The 20,211-nt window shown below is 50.9% G+C and overlaps 6 protein-coding genes and 2 non-coding genes across 8 annotated transcripts; 3 read left to right on the plus strand and 5 right to left on the minus strand.

The window, feature by feature from the left end:
- Positions 1–1,342: 1,342 nt before the first annotated feature.
- Positions 1,343–2,902, plus strand: SODALDRAFT_377650 (hypothetical protein; the record flags this gene model as incomplete). The annotated part of the gene is made up of 8 exons (XM_028614923.1): positions 1,343–1,423; positions 1,498–1,540; positions 1,592–1,644; positions 1,745–1,857; positions 1,934–1,950; positions 2,071–2,423; positions 2,503–2,534; positions 2,703–2,902. 8 exons carry the CDS (start codon positions 1,343–1,345, stop codon positions 2,743–2,745), a joined length of 735 nt encoding a protein of 244 aa, XP_028467528.1. The 3' UTR covers positions 2,746–2,902.
- Positions 2,903–4,024: 1,122 nt separating this feature from the next.
- On the minus strand, positions 4,025–5,361 carry SODALDRAFT_136535 (hypothetical protein). Its single transcript, XM_028606748.1, has one exon. It carries the CDS (start codon positions 5,001–5,003, stop codon positions 4,227–4,229), a length of 777 nt encoding a protein of 258 aa, XP_028467529.1. The 5' UTR covers positions 5,004–5,361; the 3' UTR covers positions 4,025–4,226.
- A 108-nt stretch (positions 5,362–5,469) lies between these two features.
- SODALDRAFT_274708 (hypothetical protein) lies at positions 5,470–7,314 on the minus strand (the record flags this gene model as incomplete). Its single annotated transcript, XM_028607950.1, has 3 exons — positions 5,470–6,078; positions 6,580–6,767; positions 6,819–7,314. 3 exons carry the CDS (start codon positions 7,312–7,314, stop codon positions 5,470–5,472), a joined length of 1,293 nt encoding a protein of 430 aa, XP_028467530.1.
- A 376-nt stretch (positions 7,315–7,690) lies between these two features.
- SODALDRAFT_331836 (Sm-like ribonucleo protein) lies at positions 7,691–8,741 on the plus strand. Its single transcript, XM_028611561.1, has 4 exons — positions 7,691–7,920; positions 7,995–8,071; positions 8,184–8,579; positions 8,651–8,741. Exons 1-3 carry the CDS (start codon positions 7,893–7,895, stop codon positions 8,376–8,378), a joined length of 300 nt encoding a protein of 99 aa, XP_028467531.1. The 5' UTR covers positions 7,691–7,892; the 3' UTR covers positions 8,379–8,579; positions 8,651–8,741.
- Positions 8,689–10,252, minus strand: SODALDRAFT_275249 (inosine-uridine preferring nucleoside hydrolase; the record flags this gene model as incomplete). Its single annotated transcript, XM_028607972.1, has 4 exons — positions 8,689–9,686; positions 9,780–9,949; positions 10,039–10,141; positions 10,216–10,252. The coding sequence occupies 4 exons, from the start codon at positions 10,250–10,252 to the stop codon at positions 8,689–8,691; spliced, it is 1,308 nt and encodes a 435-aa protein (XP_028467532.1).
- A 4,023-nt stretch (positions 10,253–14,275) lies between these two features.
- Positions 14,276–16,641, plus strand: SODALDRAFT_358145 (hypothetical protein; the record flags this gene model as incomplete). The annotated part of the gene is made up of 6 exons (XM_028614074.1): positions 14,276–14,284; positions 14,361–14,479; positions 14,556–14,585; positions 14,632–14,905; positions 15,132–15,264; positions 15,359–16,641. The coding sequence occupies 6 exons, from the start codon at positions 14,276–14,278 to the stop codon at positions 16,639–16,641; spliced, it is 1,848 nt and encodes a 615-aa protein (XP_028467533.1).
- Positions 16,642–17,428: 787 nt separating this feature from the next.
- On the minus strand, positions 17,429–17,526 carry SODALDRAFT_t88. Its single transcript has one exon. It is a non-coding gene; the product is annotated as a tRNA-Leu (tRNA).
- A 759-nt stretch (positions 17,527–18,285) lies between these two features.
- SODALDRAFT_t87 lies at positions 18,286–18,383 on the minus strand. The gene has a single exon. It is a non-coding gene; the product is annotated as a tRNA-Leu (tRNA).
- Positions 18,384–20,211: the final 1,828 nt, after the last annotated feature.

Here is a 20,211-nt window from a genome sequence, read left to right on the forward strand (position 1 = left end):
ACCGGGAAGGATTGTTTGTGGACGATAGGCTGCATGCATCGCCTTTGGCTGCAACGGTCCTCTGCCATATGTAGGATTGATACCAACGCCTACCTTCGTCTTGATTTGCCCCTTTTGTGGTTTTCCGAACTGCATAAAGTTTTCTTCGTATCTGTCCCACCTACCTGACATCGGAGTGAGCTCATGGATGGGCATTCGGTATTAATTCTCCAATGGAGATGACCCTGTTGAGAACCCCTGAGACAAAGCATGCCTCTTCCGTCACACGGGATGGTGAGTAGGGCTGAATGGCATTGTGTATCTTTCTTTGGGTGAGCAGATGCATTCCAAGTCAAAACCCCAATTCTTCAACGGCTCGGTTCTATGGCATCTTTTCTGTTGTTCTTGCCGTATACCTACTCGGAGCATTGCTATTTGGGAACTGATAAACAAAGTATGTATGCACATTGGACGGAAGACTCATATCTTGATGGCAGTCTCTTTACGATATGATGAACAGCCCCAAGGATCTACCAATCATTCGATTGTTTAAATTTCCTGATATCCCCCTGTTGTCTTACAGTTGAAATGACCTATGAAGAAGCACGATGGATAGACATTGTTACCTTGCTGGTTGATAAGGCGAATAAATAATATCCATCCGAGCACTTGCTTGTCAACGCACTCCATCCATCTATATAACGTCTTATATTCTTACGTCCCGCCATACTTCGTTGCACATAATACTTCCCAGTGGTAATTTCCCCCCATATCCAACCGCCGTTCCAGAACCCTTTTCCCTGATACTGTTGGCCAGTGTCCCCGGAACCCAGGAACCTCATCCCCCATCGCCTCCGTGTAAATCAATGACGTCCCTTCTCACATAGGCCCCCCCTTGATCGAACCAGACATTGTCCCAAAGGCCCAGATCCAAGGGCAGGGCGAAGTCTTAGGACCATAGAGATGGGGCCCGTCAAGTTACAATCCATCTCATCCGTCCCGGTTGGTGAATGGACGCTTCGTATGGACGTATCCCTTCATCCTGTGTTCCCGAGACTACGTGGATAGTTAGCTTGGAGATGCTCTTGTCGATGTCTGGGAAGAATGTTGGGGACATACCGGCATTTCCCAGCTGCACAATCGTCACAGAGCTTTTGTGCGGCCGGAACCAAGCGTGGGCAGTCGCACGGCTGGACTCCTTTATGATCACAGGCCTTTTCGGACATTTTTTTTTTATCTGGAGGGCGTTCCTTTCTCTACTTTTCGTATCGGTGTCACTTCCGAGGTTGTATGCTCATCGAAAGGAGGAAGAAGAAGAAGAAGAAGAAGAAGAGAAGTAAAGCCCAAGGCAAAAAGGAAGATAATGGCTCGTGTATATTGTCCTGGAATGTTCTTCGGCCCCGACGAAAGAGATGGGGATGAGATTGCCTTGCCCAAAACACCGGTTCGTTCCGTAGCTTTTATTAGGACCACCCGCCGTTGTCGGGTCGGCCCGCTGACGAGTTCTGTCGCTGGGAGATGAGAGACAAGTGGAGAGACGGGAAGATGGGGCTCAAGGCTTGTCAAGTTTCAAAGCGATGACTGTATCCGTAGCACCAAACAGTCTCCCCAGGCGTTGTCGGTCTCGTCCCGTGTCTGCTGCCGTTGCGGGTCGAGGTCGAGGTCGTACGAAGTTGCGGAAGTTGAAGGACCCGACGGCGAGGTTCAACACTTCCCTTTTTATTTTCCCTTCGCCTTGTCCTATCCCGACTTTACTCGATGCAAGGGGGCTCACCCCCCTTGGTCTGCACCTTGGACGAGAGCTGAGAGCCCAGCCCTGAGCAGTTACGAAGGGCAGGTTGCCCATCTACCCATTTCATCACTCTTCCGCCCACCCATGTATGCCTGTCTGCATGCAGGTTGGGTTGGCAGGGAATGAATGATGATAAAAACCTCTACCTCCTACATCGGACAGTCCTCAACAGCCCCAGAGTGATAAAGAACATCTATTGAACGCCTTTACTTCCGACCCGTCGAGACTCTTGTCACAAAGCCATTATCATAAAGTAGCTACAGTAGCTACAGTAGCCCCTTGCCTGTGCAGAATTCCAGTCGTCACACTATCTACGCCCCCTCGGGCGAGGCAAGGGCTCCTCGCCCTCTCCGAAAGAGATCAGCCCTTCGGCCTCGTTCCTCTTTTCTCGCCAGTGATCTTCCATGACGTTTTCTCAGACTTGAAAATTCTTCAGAGCAGGGTACGCCCGTGGAAGAACCTCGGGCACTTCCGATCTCCCTCCCCCTGCTCGCTGATGGATGAGCATATCAGTCCATTTTGGGGAGTTTCATCACTGTCTCTTGGGTCTTGGGTCCTTTTTGCTCTCGTCACCCTCGTCACCCTCTCCCCCCCCCACCGCTCAGTGAATGACCCGCGGATGTGTGGACCAGGGCCCGGGATCCTGGTCCTGGTCCTGGACGCGTGGGATCCTCGCCCTCCTAGAACCCCATTAGGGTTAGGGGGGAAAGAGAGTTGCTCCTTCGTCCAAGCTCAAAGCTGACAAGCCTCTTCCCTTTCCTCCGTGACCGTCGTTTCCCTTGTTTTTCTTTTCCCTTCCTTTTTTTTACTCGTTTCCCGTGTTTCGACCCATCGACTCCGATTCCGCGGTATCAGTCACCCAGAATATCCGGTGGGCACGCGGCCCTTTCATTTCCACTCCTGTAAGCTGCGGACATGTGGGGTGAGACAGCGAGATCATTACGTGCGTTTCGACGTGCTACTGCAAGAGGTGAAAGATGGGATAACAATGCGAATGGTACAGTACATGTAAACAACAAAGACGGGGAAGTTTCCGGTTCAAGGCCAAGCACGCATCCTAACAAAGAAACGAGTCTTCATCTTTTTCTCGGATCTGTAATAATATGCCCGACATGGACATCGACATGGACCGTTGGCAGTTGGTAGTTGGTAGGTAGCCTTGCATTCACGAACCTAGTCCTCGGGGTCGTCATCATTTGTCCATACCTTAACCCTCAACAGCCTATATTGGTTACATGTATTGTATGTATTGTGTGTTCGTTCCGACAGACGCAGACGCAAGAAGCAATGATTCTTCGCACCTCATCATCATCATCATCATCATCATCATCGGCAAGGGCCGATTCCGGTGTCGTTTCCATTGGCCAGCCTCCCATCTCACGCCCACGTTGTAACGCCAGCCACTGACCCGGATCATGCAGGGGCTGGGACGACAGCGCGTCTGTCTCATGGCGTCCGGCCTCTCTCCCTACGGCGCTCCCTGCGGCTGCGAGTCATCCGTCCACGTTCCGTCCTCGCGGGGACCTTACCCGAGGCCGGGGTTTTCGAAAAAGCACAACAAACACCCCCAGCATCGGGATTCCCTTTCCCAAAGGAGCGTCCACACCACCACCACCACCACCACCACCGCCACCACCACACACCACCACTACAACGTACACTACTACCCCTGATGCTGACCCGACGGGAAGTGACTGATCATATGGCAGGCATTCTGCCCTTTTCCCAATGAACTTTTGGTGTTCGACAGATAACCAATCCCCCGGGATGGCTAGCTCCCCACGCCCAAAGAGAAACAAAAGCCCTCGTTACTTGACGTACGTTGTAGGATGTCTCTGGATACTCTGGATATCATACAGAGTAGTAATTATGAGACGTGGTCCTATTAGATAGTGATGTGACCGGAGATGCAGCTCTTGGAAAACGTGACAGTTCCCAAATCCCTTGGAACGGCGATGACCGTGTCGTCCTAGCAAGTTTGTCACCAACGCCAATTCTTCCTTTGCTTGCTCGTCTTGTTAACCTGTGCTGTCTTTCCCAATACCTTCCTATTTCGCCAAAGCTCTTAACAGCGCATGCATACAAGGTATCTGACTCTGCAGAAGATGTGTATCTCCCTTGCTTTGAACTCACACTCGACAAGACGGGGGGGGAATTAGCAAACAAGCCACACCTCAACTTGGCGAAAGCAGTGTTAGTTGTGATGTGTTTCTAGCGTCTGTGATGCGACGGCGTCAAAGAATTTAATGGGAGGGGCCTTGATTAGGGGGTTACCTCGTCTCTGCAGCTGATTGCTAGTTCTATTCTGTAATGTATACTATCAATAAACGATACTCGCCCGGCTAGGTAAGGTAAACCTCCATCTCCTATCTGCGAGTACCTCAGGTATCCCTTCCAATCCCCTCAGTTGGTGCGAGGAGTAATTGGTTATTAGCCCGCCAGCCTCTTCCTGGACTCACGGGCAATAGTAACCCCTGAGAGCGTATCTAGCGCCAAGACCAATGAGGGTAAAGCCAATCGCGGCGCACACAAAGGCCACAGTGAGCCACGACTCCCATGACTCTACACTCTGCGACGATTGTCGTCTCCGACTGTTCATCCTGACACCGTCTCGGCGTGGTGGCGAGCGGGAGCGCCCGGCACTACCATCGGGGAACCTCGTCCGGAACCACGGACACAACTGCCCGGCTCGCGTCTGTCCGCCCTCCGAAGAGCCACGCGAGCCGCTACGAACCCCCAGCCCCTCCTCGATAGCGTCGAATGTTTGGGCCGGGTTGGCTCTCCTCGATTCCAGGGGAGCCAAGTCCAGGAGCAGAGACGCGTTCGGGTCGGTGGTCGGATCCGCCTCAAAGTGCGTCGAGGGGTGGTCGTGCGAAGCCGCATAGACGGGTGGCGGCGTCGTGAGGCGTCGTTCTTGTTCGTCGGGAAGGCTGCCGTCGGAGCAGAAGTAGAGAGGCGTAGATGTCCCTGGCGGACTAGACGCCGTGGCAGCAGGCTTGTCGAGGACGACAATGAATTCGTCGCTTCCCGTGGCAAAGCGGGACAGGACGCGTACGCGACCGCTCGTATAGAGGACGCTCTGCTCCCCTCGGGTACGGCAATTAGGGCGGCGGGTGATTTGTATACGGATGAGACCGGGTTTTTGCGAGTCGGAAGATGGGTCGCCCTCATCGGGGGTGGGCGACGGAAGTTGATAGTTGAGCATCGGGGGCGGCATGGCCATGAGGAACATGGAGTGTGGAGGCAAAAAGAGAGACAAATGCTAAAGGCACTGTATCAAGTTATATTGACCAGGTAAGACGTTGTAGGCGAGGAGACGGCGGAAGCCCGAAGACTAGCTCGATTGCTCAGGTGTGTTGCCTTGGTGCTAATCGCCGTGGACCACCAGAAAGAGATGGGGTGAGGTGGCCCCAGTCCCGTATAAAGGATGTCGTGATTGCGAGGTTATATTTATCGTCCTAGATGCTGCTTTGGAATGGACGAGACACGGAAGGGGTCGCAGCGGTCTGCCTTGTAGTCGTTGCCCATTCGAGGGGAAGCAGTGAGATCCAAATCGTAAGTCCAGTCGCAGCTTCTCATCCGGTGTAGCTGGTGTGTATTGGATGCTGGCTCTCCGGTGTCTCCTTCCCCTTTCCCCCCTTTCCCCCCTTTCCCCCCTTTCCTTCTTTTTTACTTTTCACTGCTGCAATCCAATCTGATTACCCAGTCCACTTTTCCAAAAGGCCTACCTGCCAGTCCTTGAAGGCCCTCTCGCTGGGGGGCAGGAATAGACTGGTCTGCTCCAATGCGTCGGCCGCCATTTTGATGGCTTCGACTGGAAGGTTGACCTCTTGCACGCCCGAGGTGAAAGAGTCGAGCAGTTTGTCGGCCTCTTCTTGGGGAATACGCCTATAGAAGAGTTTCAGCGCCGAACGGGGTCTTCCTTCACGCTTGGTGGACGAATAGACGATGTTTCCATTGAGGATCCAGATGTTCAACGCGAGGGGAATAGAAGGGCCGGTCCCATTTGCTCCGTTGGCCGCGGATGCGCTGCTGTTGGTGGCAACATGCTGCAAGGACGCTATCGTCGGTATGATGACCGATTTGGATGACCCCGAGCGGGACAGGGTTGCGAGCAAGGCGGCGGCTAGGCAATCCGAGCTTGTAGGTGGCGGGCAGGGAGAAGACGTCCGGCAGTCGACTTTCCATTTGAAGAGGGCTACCGACGCAATCGAAACGTTGAAAAAGCCCAAGTGAGAGTTGCAGTTGGAGCAACAGACATGAAGTAAGCGAGGAAGCGAAGTCCCATTTTGGACAGACTTCAGAGCCTCAGAACTGGTTCTGTGCTTTGCCTCCACATGAGAAAGAGAGTACTGCGAAAATATTGTGAGTACTGTGGGTAGGACATTGATAACGTATGCGCACCAGGGTCATATGATAGGAGAGGAAGAAAGCACGAGATCAGGAAAAGAGGAGAACGCAGGAGGGAATGATAGTCAAATCTATTAGTGTTGAGGTTGCTACCACAATGTGCATGTCTCTCCTCATAATCCAGCGACCATCACCTCTCTGAAGGTCACAGTGAAAGGAAGAGGGCGCCTTCTGGCCGGGAAATCAAATGAACCTCAACCAGCTCTGTGAACAGAAACGGGGGTTCGAGATGAGACTTCCAACCAGATAGCTTTCAACCAGCCTGCTGCACATAAAATACGGCAGCAGGGAGGACGAAGACGTTGATCTTGGAGCTGGGTATCGGTGGCCAGACCATAGGGATCAAGACCGAGAGGTCCTGGGCAAGGCCGCCTTCTTATAGCTCCGACCAGAGGCACTTGTGATTTGAAATGACCGGAAGGGGAAGGGTAAATACTTACGTCGAGTCCGGTACAGTCCTCCTCAGCAAGGAGAAGCGAAGTGAGATCAACAAAGCCGACCCCAAGCTGGGCTGCAATGGACGAGTTGGCCCCATAGCCTCGCTTGGTGAGATGGTCATCATCCTGATTCCGTCCAGCAATTTGAGCTCCATCATTCCCGTTTGCGTGTGAATGACCATGGGCATGATGACCATGACCATGACCATGGCTGTGGTCGTGCGGCTTATGGCAGTGCCAGAAATCCATCATTTCGGCCCAGTTCTCACTAGGCAAATCTTTCCATACCTGAAGCCTTCCGGGCGGCACCAGGGCCCGGTGGCATGTCCGACATGACACGGCGGACTGGGGCACGAGGTCGCGCGCACTCCAAGGCACAGCGGGCAGCAGCTCGTCTCGCACACTGGAAGAAGGGGCAGAGGCCGATAGGGGCAGGCGCCAAGCAAGTGATGTCGCACCAGGTTGCCGGCCGTTCGGGACAGGCAGTACAGACGGGGCTGAGACGGGTCCAGGGAGAAGAACTTCTTTCAGAGAGCTCCCGTGGCGAACCTGGATTCTAGAGCCATCCGAAGAAACCTCGGCCACGGTTGTCGCGGGGTCTGCGGGGGAAGGGAGCGACACGGCGATGGAGACTTGACGGATATTGGGTAGAAGTTCCGCGTAGATGGAGGGCGAATCTTCTGTTACTGATGACATGATAGACGGTCTGCTCTTGTCGATATTCTTGGCCCTTTGATTTCAACCCCCGCTAGCCTTTGGAGATTAAGGTGTTGTAGGTGACGCTATCTCGCAGTAGATATACGGCATGGCGATGGAAGTGGTGAAGAGTTGAAGTCTTTCTCGACCGCGTCCTCGAGCGCGTGAGGTGACTTAGGTAAGTAAGGTACTTAACTAAGTACGTACCTACTGTACGGATTGCCATACCCAAGGTACGGTACCCAACAATCGTGTGCGGCGCCAAGAGTACTTCGAATTACTTTGTACCACGCATTTCTTTCTCAAAAAGTGGCTCCCGTAAGGTACCTTAGCCTTGGGTAGTACCTGTAATCTCGAGTGACGGAGCTTCTCCCAACAATCACATATCGCGAAAGAGAACATACCTTACCTTAACGAACCAACCCACTGACATCGAAGCGTTTATATTGAATATATATGCGAATCTTCTGCACACTCTTGTCTTGATTATCCCACAAAGACCCCTATTGTTCTTCTTGGGCCGGATTCATTCCTGCCTAGATCAAAAGCCTCAAGGAAGCAACCCTTCTCCCACCATCATGGCTTCTCTCGGAGGATACTTGAACAGTACGTCGTCAGCACCAACTCCCGACTTCATAGGAGACCCCTCTCTCGGTTGCCTCTTGCTAACGGGCTTCTAGAAAAGGTTCTGATTATCACGGCCGACTCGAGAATCCTCGTGGGCAACCTAGTAGCCGCAGACAATAGCACCAACCTCGTACGTCCTTGACCTTTGCATCCGGCTACGGAAGGCCATGCGGCGCTGCATCCCACATGGCATAGAAATCTCCAAGGCTGGGCTAGGCTAACAAGTGCTCGTGGGCAAACAGGCACTCACAAACACCTACGAACGGGTCATCCAGACGCCGGATAGCGGAGAGCCCTCTGTCGAAGTCCCACTCGGCCTCTACATGGTGCGAGGCGACAACGTCTGCACCGTCGGCCTCGTCGACGAAAAGCTAGACAGCGACATTAACTGGTCTGAGGTTAAGGGCTCAGCCATTGGGGGGATAAAACACATCTAGATCCTATGCGAGGTTTGGGGGCTGGGCTGGGGCTGGCTGGGCTGTTCACGATGCTATGTATGCTCTTTTCGTTCCTCTTCAGTGCTTTCTATTCGAGCTGGATATATACCCAACGGCAGATGCTAGGCCTCTGCTGTTCTACATATGGGAAGCAGGCGTTGGTATTGGTGTGGTAGATCAATGATACTGGATGCACTCTGGGTATGCCATGCCTTCCTTCCTCCACGCCTCTCTAGATCGCGAGCTCGCTGTGCTGACACTGAACCGAGAAGAAGCCACTCAATTCCATTCCGCAACAAATCTCTCCGACTTAGGCGAAAACCCTCTTCATCAGATACTCGGCGAAAACGGACTCGCCTGGCGACCCGATGATCCGGTTAATCCTATTGCCCTTCTTCACGCTCAACCACCCCATGGTGTCGCCCGGTGCCTCGTCGAGCGTCAACGCGTCGACGTCGCCCTCGTCCGCGTCGATGACCTCGGCAGCCGCCTCACCGGGCTTCGCTCGTATCCTGCGATCCACCACATGCATGCCCCGCGTCCACTGGCCCGTGGTCTCGATCCGGATGTCTTCCAGCTTGGGCGTCGGCGTCCAGGCCGGGTCCGACAGCGTCATCGCGTACCAGACGGTGAGCGGGTCGTGCAGCGAGAGCCCCGGCTCCTCGCCGTTGCCTTCCAACGAGTCGATTTTCCGGAACGTCCCGCCCAGGAAGTGGTCGACCCAGACGGCCAGGGGACTGCCGGCCTCCACGAACGGCTTGATCCGCTCCGTGAAGTAGTTCATCTTGAGGAGATGCGGGGTCGTGATGTCCAGGGGGAAGAGCGTGAGCTTCAGCCGGCGGGAGAGCTTGGTCGGGTACGGCGGCAGAGACGAGCGGGCTTCGGAGATGGGCGGCATGGTCGACTGTGGGTTGGGAGAGGTGAGGGCGAAGACGCGGGCGGCGGCGACGGTGTCGGCATACGTGTTGAACTCGGCCACGGGCGTGATGTTGCCCTCCACGGCGATGGCGCCGCCCATCACCACGACTTCTTTGACCCGGAGGAAGGTCTCGGGATCCTCGGCAGCGGCTAGGGCCAGGTTCGTCATCGGCCCCACGGCGAGGATGCTGATGGTGTCCTTGGGGCTCTCCCTCAGGATGCGGAGCATCTCCTTGTGAGCCTCTTCCTTGGCCGGAGTGAAGTACTTGGAGTACGGCGACGGATCATGGTCCAGAGTCGGGGAATCCTTGTGGAAGAGGGACTTCCACGTGTCGGCTGGGCTAAGATGAGGGTGCTCTTCATGGACTCCATGGAGCCCATCCACGCCGTCTACAAAATGGGACGAAATGCAAGTTAGCTGTTGCCATGCCTGAAAGTCCAAAAAAAAACCCCTATTCCATGGCTTTTTGACTTGTCACGTACGGAAGTAGTCCGCCATGAGCTGTTCCTCTTCCAACGGATGCTCAGCCCCGACAGCCACAATGGGCTTGTGCGACTTGAGTGTCTCAAAGTTCTCGGGCCTTCCGGTGGCCTTCCGCCATGCGAACTCTTTTTCTAGCACGTGGAAAAGAGCAACGACATTCTTTAGGCAACTTCAGGGCATCAGTATGTCTTGTGGTTTGTGCAACGAGGCGAAATTTTGAGAGTCGAGAAGTATTTAAGTCAAGGGGGGTATCCTTACCTCTGCAGAGCCACGTTACCATACGTGACGGAGAGCATGACGACCTCGAGCTCCTCTGGGGAAGCGGAGAGCGCCAGTAGCATGGCGAGGACATCGTCAACGCCTAGCTTTGGTGTTAGTCTCCATGTTGCCCTTCGAGTCCGGAAGAGGCATGGTCGCTAGTAGCGTGGCACCTACCTGGGTCGGTGTCGATGATGATGCGATTGGGGACCATGGCGTAGGTAAGGTAGGGAGGGGGCCAAACAGTCGATAGTCGAAAGCGATATGAAGTCTGGACGAGAGACTAAAGAGAGCTATGCCGTATGTTTGTCACGCAAACAATCCCTTGGCGATAGGAACTTCCAGATTAAGTGCCAAAACTTTGATACGGAAGTACGACTACTCGTGTTGCGATCCGACGACAAAGAAGTTCAGCGCGAACCAGCTGTTTTAAACAGAGACGAGATTGACAGTCGGGATGACCGTGGACATCCAGTTCGCGGGGTACGAGATGATAGAGTGCCGGGTAAACGGGGCTGGGGCGGGGGGGGCGCGGAGTTGGCCGGGTCCCGGCGGCTTGTTCTTATCGCGCTCCAACTCGCCCTGCGGAGAATGGAGATAGAAGAGATAGAAACAGGATAAATCCTACTTGATCAAACCAACAACCCCCTCCTAAGTTTTGCCTCGTGCTTGGACTTGGACGGTGTTCCACCACAACTTCCTCACAAAACGACACTTAAAGTGGGGGTTTCGTGGAGATGTGAGGAACCACACCTCATAATAAGGCGGCACTAGGTCCAAAAAAGCAACCATTTCTCCTTCTACACCTCCCCAGGAGTTTTAAAACATATCGTGGTAGCTGTTAGTCATACGTTTTTCACGTGATTAACTAATCACCTTCCTCTTCCAAGTAAAAGGTACGGATACGGACACAAACCAAAATACTGGAAAGGTATGATATACTCTACACGTAGTATTTCTGAGTAGAATTCCAATCTACCTAAGGCCCCGTTCGCGAAAGCTCATAAGATAGGAGGTTTTTTGGGAGGTTTTTGTGAAAGTTACAAATAGAGCCAAGGCGCTGTCTCGACGCTAGTCCGTGCCCTTGATATATCTCTTTATGTAAAAAATGAATTATCCCTCGGAGGAATATCGATCCGAATCCGTAGAATACGGGGTATAGTCACTTAGATAAAAAAACACACTCATTTTACTGTAATTGAATATCAGAACGACTACTGTTTTCATCGCTATATCGACCCTAGGTTATATTAGTGTAGAACAGATCATAGAGGGCTCCCTTGATAATATACCGGATCCGTGGGATATCGATATATCGCCCTCGCAGCCAACGCAGGATACGCAGCCAACGCATGATACGCAGCTAACGCAGGATACTATAGGAGATAATATCTCTAGCGACGACAAGGTATCCGAAGACGGCGTAAATAGTTAAAATCCCACCTCTTAGAGCCTCTCGAATCCCTAGACTAATACTTCCTCGTCTAAAAAGAAGTTAACGCGTGTGTATTAGAAGGATTATATCGAACGCGATCTTCTTACACGCCTGGTTATAGCTCGTCGCGATAACGCCCTATTCGCGATAAGCAATAAGAAGTCAGCGAAGCAGGCTATCCTGATAGAGCTCTTACCTAGTATATAAGAGGTATACCCTATAGCTAACCTGTTAGTTAAGGCGATAATCGTAAAGCTCGAATATATAGAAAGAGACCTGCGTACGGCCCTTACGCTTATTAGGAAGAGTGGTGTTAATAACTACGACGATAAAAGCGGTATAATCGACGTGAGCGACGAGTAGTGGGATATATTCGAAGCTAAATTCGGCGACGTCGGTAAGCGTATTCGAAAATGCGGAGGCCTACGATAGATTAATAGTCTATTAAAGCTTATATAGCCTGATACTATCGCTACTAGCCAGAATATCGCCGACGTTCACGAGTTAGATTAATAACGCAAGCGTTAGTAACATGTAGCATCAACGCCGCCTACTAAGTGCCTTCGGCCTAGTTAGTAATAGAATCCTGATAGTAGTGGTGCTAATTCCTCATGGGCGACGCCTATTCCTCGTAACGATCTACTCGATAACGCGTTACCTTTACGGCGCTATCGTAAGAAGGAAGACTCACCTATCGACCCTTTTTTGGCCGGGTTAGTTACGTTATCGGCACGTTAAAATGCAGAGAATTACGGCAAGGCCGTTACTATATATAAGAGCGAGTTTCTAGAGGAATTAGGCGGCGTTAACGGCGTTATTACTGCTAGGGAGTTCCTAATAGAAAATCCTAACCTGATAACGCTATTTAATAGCGTTTAAAAGGATACAAAAAGAGCGTTATTAAAAAAGCACGGTTTAATAAAAGAAAAGGTTATTAGGAGAGGTGGTAATAGTGGTGATAGTAGTGAGAGTAAGGGTAGTAGGCGTAGGGCTAAGGTGGATCTGGATTCGGATTAGTCTTATTTTCTATGGATTTTATTAGCTGGCAGTGTTTACCGCCTACCTAAAACGGACTAGTAAGGGGTATACCTCTGCTCCTTCCGCCGTAGTAATCTATATACTACTTAATAAATATATCGATATCGTCCTTTTACTTTAATAATAATAACCTCTTTTCTATATAACTACTACTACTATTCTATTATCTTAGATATCTGGTATTATATCTCTAATCCGCCCTTTTTACCGATATTATAGTCGGCACGCTCTGCGGCTAGCCGTAATAGCTACTCCTCTTCTTCTTTTATAAGTCTAGAGGATATTAACGGCGAATCTAATACTAGTATATTACTGCGTATACCCCTAATAAAATTCTAGATACTAGTTATAGCGTATACGATCTCTACCTGCTTTTCGAGGCTATATTCAGGTGCCTTACCTCTAATAATCTAGAAAGACCTCTTTAAAATCCTAAAAACGCGTTTAATAGCACTACGGTGCCTAGCGTGGAGGCGATTAAACCGCTTCTTTAAGGATAATTGCCATTTTAGAGAAATCTTAAAGGTGATACCTCTCGCCGTCGAACGGGGTTATAATACCTCGGATATCACTGCTAAACCTATTATCTACGAGGTAGAACCGCCTATTAGGTATATGAAAAGACCCTTTAGTAAGTGCCTCGCGAAGTAACGAAGAGTCGTTTATACTACCCTCGGTACTAGCTAGGATATACGTGAAGTAGAGGTTAAAATCGACTACCGCGAGGATATTTTAAGTAAGTTATCCTTTCCGATTATAGAACCGCCGCTATAACCTAGGTAGCACCGACGTAGCGATATAAGTGCTATCGATTACTCCAATATAACTATTGAACTGGTTATTACGCGGCGATAGTTCGATATATCGCGACACGTATCCTGATAGAGGGCTTTTAACGTATTCGATATAAAGCTAACGTATCGTATCTAGGACCTCGTTAAAGATACCCGATCCTATACTTAAGAATATCTTAAACCGGTGGTATATATTGCGTAGGGATACGCTATAACCGATAATATATAGAAAGAGTATAACCTTCTACGAAACTATATAGTACTTAGTCTCTTTAATTATACCATTTAATATTACCTAACCTATTAGGTGATAAAATTCGCGCTAACTAAGTCTAAATAGGTCTTAGAATACTTTTTCGGACCCGATTAATAACCTGCTTATTATACTTAACGTGATAGCAGGACCGTTACAGTGCTATTACGAAGAGATATTTCTACGCCTCTTTTACTACTAAGTAACTTGAATTCGATAAAGGATTAACACTAATACTACTATATCGAGTTCTAGTATAGCTTCGTCGTCGTCGTTAGGAATAGCTTTAATATTAGCCTTATTAGCCACGGCGCGGCTAACTGCGGAGCCTATCTTATGAGTTTTTACGTTATTACTACCTTTTGGATGCTAATAAGAGATTATGTATAAATCCTCCTATCTTATAAGTTTTCCTCCTACTATGGCCCCCTGCCTAGTGTGGTACTTCGATAATAGGGGGATAATAGATGGATGCATAAAAAATACAGTTACACTGAAAATATTATATAAAAGGGGTCCTTATGCTATCGGTGGGTTATAAGTTATGTATTTTTCCGCCTCGATAGGAGAATTTCCTATCTTATAAGCTTTCGCGAACGGGGCCTAATAAGTTCTCCGTATATTCAATGTTCCCTACCTTAATCATATCAAGTTCTGATTATTACTCCGTATTGCTATTATTTTACTTCCAACTATAAGCAGCCACCACCGAGTAGTATGTATGGAGTACGTACCTTACTAAGCAGAAAGTTGTATTGTGATACCTACTGTACGAAGTCACCACAGAGGATGTCACTTGTAGTACTTGTATCAGGTAGCCATCTTCATCCTCCCACCACATCTTCAGATTTCCAATATCAAACTGATCAGTCAACAAACCTCCACCTTAGTCTCCTTAAGCAGTCATCGTGATTTCCAGAAGTAAGTAGGAGTTTCTTTATTTCATTCCCGTCGCTCCCACCCACGACCATTAGGTATGTACGTTGCATGCACATAGGTACGAGGTAACATTGCATGCTGCCGCTCCGTACAGGGGCTCCCTGGTCGGTTTTCCACACTGGTTGATCACCTAGGCCACCTGGGCCGTGGCCTGCGACCGATCCGCACTGCTCCGGCCCAGGTCGCCTGGAAGGGAAGATGACACCTTTCGCTGCTGCACCCCCTATGATCCGCATTAGCTTTTTGTCCTCATCTGCCAAGCTACACTCTGGACACGAATTCCAGCCCATCAACCCTCAACCGCGTGGTTCAAACGTCTCACCACTTTCCTTCTTGCCGATCGCCCTTGATTCTCCCTTCATCTTTTTCCTTGCCCCTCTAACCACCACCCAATTGCCTATCCTGAGGGTCTTATTTCCTTTATTGCATTGACAATTCAAGCCGCGCGCACATGCTTTTTCCTATGCTTTACCTACCCTCCTAACTGCCAGGTGATCTGTTAAGAAACCTTTGGACAGCTTGTTAATAAAGCCTCCCACAGCCGACTACGAAACACCAAGAACTTTCAGCCGTTTACTATCTGTTCCTTAAGCTTAAGCAGCATTCCCGATAAATCTCCAAGCTCGCTCAACAGACCGCACGGAACGGTCAAAGTTTCTGCCTCCTATCACGATTTGCCACCAACTACCTTATCTGCGCACATCCATCGGCTTCTGCTCAAGGATTCTTGCCTGTGATTTCCATCACAGTAACAATTCGACGTCCCAGTACTGCAAGCTTAGAGCTATCGCCATTTTCGTTACACTCTCTCAAACGGTCCTTCTACAAAATCACTACAATATTCAACCATGCCTACTTCAGAGTATCTGACACCCTCCTTCGTGGGTGGTTGGACAACCGTTCTTGCTGTCGCCGGTGTGGCAGGCTACCGGTACTACAAGAAGAATTACGCGACCGCGAAACCAAAGCCAAAGTCGCCTGCCCCCAATGTTGCTCCGCGAAAGCAACAACGAGCAAAGAAGCAACGCCAGGAAACTTTCACCTCGACCGCGCAAAAAGCTCAAGCCGAAGCGCCCAATTCCAAGCCGTCTGCCTCAACTGTTACGCAGTCTAACAATGAACCCGATGATTCTATTGATAACAAGGACTTTGCGAAGATGATGGCCAGTGTGCAAGAGGGCAAAAAGTTTGCCGCCAAAGCTGGCAACGACAAGAAGCGGCAAAAGTCTGTCAAGCAGTCCCGGGCTGCCGAGGCCGCCAACTTGGACGCCGTGAAGGTGGAGCAACCGTCGGCTCCGTCTTCAACTGGCGGTGTCGATGCCGATGACGACGCCTCCCCCGTCGCCTCCTCCGTCGCGTCTCCCGAGGTGGCACCCGCCGATCCCGCCGGCATCAGCGATATGCTTGAACCGGCTCCCTCCGGTCCCTCGGTCCTTCGACTGACTGACACCGACAAGGAGAAGCAAGCCCGGAAGGCGACCAAGTCGTCCGAAGCGACAAAACCAGAATCGAAGAAGCAGCGCCAGAATCGGAAAAAGGCCGAGGAGCGCAAAGCCATTCGCGAAGCCGAAGAGAAGGAGCGCAAGGTTCTGATGGAGAAGCAGCGTCGCGCGGCCCGCGAGGCGGCTGGCATCCCCGCTAAGGACGGCTCGCAGTTCATGGCCGCTGCCAACGGTGGCAAGTCCGCCTGGACCTCCGGCGCCCCCAACGGCACCACCGTCGCCGTCCAACCCCTGGACACCTTTGAGCCCTCCAGTGGCGACGCTGCCCCGAAAGAACCTGCCACCAACGGCCCTGGTTCGACCGAGAAGTCGTCAGCTCCGGCCAAACTGGATGAGAGCTGGATCACGGCCATTCCCTCCGAGGAGGAACAGATGGAGATGCTCAAGAGCGAAGAGGAAGAATGGAACACTGTCCCTACCAAGTCGTCCAAGAAGAGCAAGAAGACCAGCGCGCCTAAGGAGGCAGCCAGCGCCCCCGCAGCCGAGTCCAAGCCTGCCGCACAGGCCTCCGTCAAGCCGTCGGTCCCCGTCAATGGAAACCGGGCCAAGTCCGCACAGTCGCTCGGCTCGTTTGCTGCTCTGACTGTCCAAGGTGGCAATGCTGCTGATGACCAGGAGGAGGAGCAGGAGTGGGATGTCTAAGTCGCAGGGCCGAAATCATGTGCGCAAAATCCGTTGCGGGCGGCAGAGGACTTTACTTTCCATCTTGTACAACATTCACACACACACACACACACACACACACACACACACACACACACGCACAACCGTCATCAGTTGCGGGAACGTCGGATCAGTTGCCCCCCTGGAGAAGGGATGCTAAATGGCCTGGGGACGGGTTGCAGTTCGACTGGACTGCTGCTTTCGGGACGGAGGTTTTATTGGTCGTTGCTCGTATTCTTTTGGATGATAGGATCTTTGAGTTTGGGGGAAAAGAGTGGCGCGGCCTGCCGTATCTGTACTCACTTCACTTTTCGCTCGCTATATCGCCTCTCCGGGTCGTTCGACTCTTCTGTTCGGATGCCTCGAAGCCCGGTCCAACGACGTCCTAGTCCATTGGACGGAGTACGAGGACGCGGTGCCGAAGCACTCGCGCACAGAAAGTGTTGAGCGATTCGAACCTGTTAGCTTAGAAAAAGTTCTCTATATTTCTTTGTCAGTCTACTCCGCTTGTCACAAGCTCTCCGTTATATCGTCCTTGATTCCGCGTGAGACTACGAGCCATGAACCAGTGGTATGGTATTAAGTAGTTCTAGTTCAACGTCATATCAAAAAATCAAGTCATCAGAGGTGCCTACAAGCCATAGCCAGACTAAGGAGGGCATGAAGACGAGACAAATAAGGCACTAGGAATCAGACCTGCGAGTTGCGGGAACAGGACAAGCCAGCAAAAAAAAACCGAAACAAACAAAAAAGAACGCTTGAATGTTGACAGGAGTGGGATTTGAACCCACGAGGGTTGCCCCACCAGGAAGAGATGTTAAGGTAACCTTAACCTGGCGCCATAACCAACTCGGCCATCCTGCCGCCGATAGATGCAAACGACTGCTGCAATTGGGCATATGATGGGATAGGCCTACCTCAAGTCAATCCACGTCTTTGTGCCTCCTAGCCAAGCGCGCCCTGCAAAATGTATCTATCAAGAGATAATTATTAATCCGAATACCTTAGTCAATAGCGAAGAGAGCTGCGTAACCATTGTATTGAATTTCGTAGAACTGTCACAAAGTGAACCGTACGGGCATAAAATGCTCAGGGGTAGAGCAGATAAGAGTTAAAGATCGCTCAGTTAGGTAGTTATCCATCTACCAACTAAAATACTATGGTATACTGCAGGTAGCAACTCGCCCGTGTCCCACGAGCATATAGGGATTATTAGAGTGGGAAATTCTAATCACCAGCTGGTCTCCCGGACACTCCTTGACTTGTTTATCCCGTGGTTTGCCACTTGTCCACCGGCGTCTTGTCTGACATCTAGAATTCTTCAATCATCTGCGACTATGTTTCCGCTTGAGCATTTGATGAAATCCTCTTTATTAACAGCATCCTTGATCCATTGGTGTTTAAATCGGCCTACCAACGCATCTATCCGCAGGTCCTCGTCATGGAACAGAGTGTCTGCACTAGCCGTGTAAGTCGGCTCTCCAGCCAAACCAACGAGATGAAAAATATAGCGACGTTTGAAGAAAAAAGAAAAGTTAAAAAAACCCCCCACGGTACGATGGGGCTCGGGAGCTTAGAGTACTCCGCAAACGAACGTCGAATGGGACAAAAAGATATATTCAATGACAAGAGTGGGATTTGAACCCACGAGGGTTGCCCCACCAGGAAGAGATGCTAAGGTGACCTTAACCTGGCGCCATAACCAACTCGGCCATCTTGCCCTTGACGGTGTTGAAATTTGAGGTGTTTATTTTGCCATATCAGGATCGCGCTCTAGTCGCAATCTAGCAGTCCGCTAACATTGTGGTGGACCGGTGGGTTTGAAGGGCGGTATAGTTTAGAACTGAAGAGAGTTCTAATCGCAGAATTGAATGTTTTGTTCCTGTTTGCCAATTACCTAGGTAGGAGAAGCCAATCGATCGTCAGTCACAGAGACAAAGAGGTACCTGTGAGCAATGCCGAGATTTCGCCTACGGAGTACATTCGAGACACCTCGTCTGCCAGAGCCGTCAAGTTCAAGGTAAGGTAGGTTGTGTATCCGTAAAATCAAGATGGGGCGGCTAGTGCCCCAGCCTACGAGTTAGGTGCTCAGTAAAAGCAAGGGCAAAATACCACTAAAAACACCATGATTGTCATCTGTTGACATCATGTTCCCGGGAGAACATGGACTCACTGTGTTCGAGGATGGCACTCTCTCGGCATACTGTGAGGTACGCACCTACGAATAGCTTCCACGTCGTCTTCTGCGGCAGAGAACCGGGTAAACACGCGAACGGAACGAGGCGGGACTTCAGGCGTCTTCCATCCGGAGCCGCGTAATGTATGTTGGCGGGAAGAGAGAAAGAGGGGAAGAGGGGAAGAACGGCCGAGGGATTGGAAGTACGGAGGTGTTTGATACAGCAATTTTATGGGCGGATAATAAGAAGTAGGTAAACAATTAGGTAGGTGCAGGCACAGCAACAGCAGCACCAACTGGATCCTTGGCTACCTTATACGTACGTCTCGTATCGATATATTCGTCAGTGTTGAGCAAAGTCGGACGAAGAGACTTTTGATGACGAAAGTGGAAGGCGAATGGGGCATTCGCTTTTCATTCTCAAGTACAACGTAATTATCCATGACCCTCCATTTCTGTCTTGCCAAGTGTTCCCCATCCTCCGATCCCGCCTACCACCTTGTCACATTGGAGATGCTACGGAGCACAGTGAGACTAGCGGGTCGGGGGCCAGTTTCCGTAGGACCCCTTATGATGGAGAGTACGAGTACATACTAGTACTAATAAATGACACTTCGTAGTTGCCAGGCAGGCCACCACAACACACACAACTCACACCTCTGTCTGGGCGCAAGCCAACGTAGCAACACGGGCTGAAAGTACTGATATGTACTTGTTCCCCCTAGCCCCGCAAATGGCCTCGCGTTCCTAGAGCGGCGCAGTGTCCCCCACCAGCAGAGGCACCCGGGTCCCCTTCACTTTGTTGGTTGGTCTCTGCTTCCCGCCACCTTCCCCCCAGATCGTCTTTGGTCGCACCCAGTTTGCTGGGACTCGAAGAACAAAACGACCACCGTTATCAAAGCCACTTCGAGCCCCCCTTTATCATTCTTTACGTTGAATTCTCCTCCCACCTCGCTATCACTACCCAAATTCGTTCGTATTTACTTTCGCTTCTTTTATTTGTCCTATTCTGACGTGGAATTCCTTTCCGTATTCTTTTCCTTTGTTCTTGCCAAAAGTCCACGCACGCAACATCGAGTCGTCTTCGTCTGCCCCCCTCCCTCCGATATCCTCACATTGACGCCCTTCCTCACTTCTCGACCTGGGCCCCGAGATCTTCCTTCACGACCCCGAGAATTAGACAATTGCCATCCCATTCTCTTTGCCCCGACCAGACGACCAATTGCTGAAGTCATTTGGCACTACCTAGCTCTGGGTTCTTTCTGTACATGCTGTTCAGGGGCCGGTACCTTGTAGCATACGACATCCTTTGTTTCTCAGGGAAAATTGGCCTTTATCTGGCGCCGCACGCTGTACTTCATGACATGAGTCTC

Source organism: Sodiomyces alkalinus, assembly GCF_003711515.1.
Source record: "Sodiomyces alkalinus F11 unplaced genomic scaffold SODALscaffold_3, whole genome shotgun sequence".
Classification (NCBI taxonomy): Eukaryota; Fungi; Ascomycota; class Sordariomycetes; order Glomerellales; family Plectosphaerellaceae; genus Sodiomyces; species Sodiomyces alkalinus.

Coding starts and splice junctions, on each gene's coding strand:
- SODALDRAFT_136535 (XM_028606748.1), bottom strand. CDS start 5,003: ATGTTCCTCATGGCCATGCCGCCCCCGATGCTCAACTATCAACTTCCG.
- SODALDRAFT_331836 (XM_028611561.1), top strand. CDS start 7,893: ATGGCTTCTCTCGGAGGATACTTGAACA. Junction 7,921..7,994: donor TCTCGGAGGATACTTGAACA/GTACGTCGTCAG, acceptor ACGGGCTTCTAG/AAAAGGTTCTGATTATCACG. Junction 8,072..8,183: donor CAGACAATAGCACCAACCTC/GTACGTCCTTGA, acceptor GTGGGCAAACAG/GCACTCACAAACACCTACGA.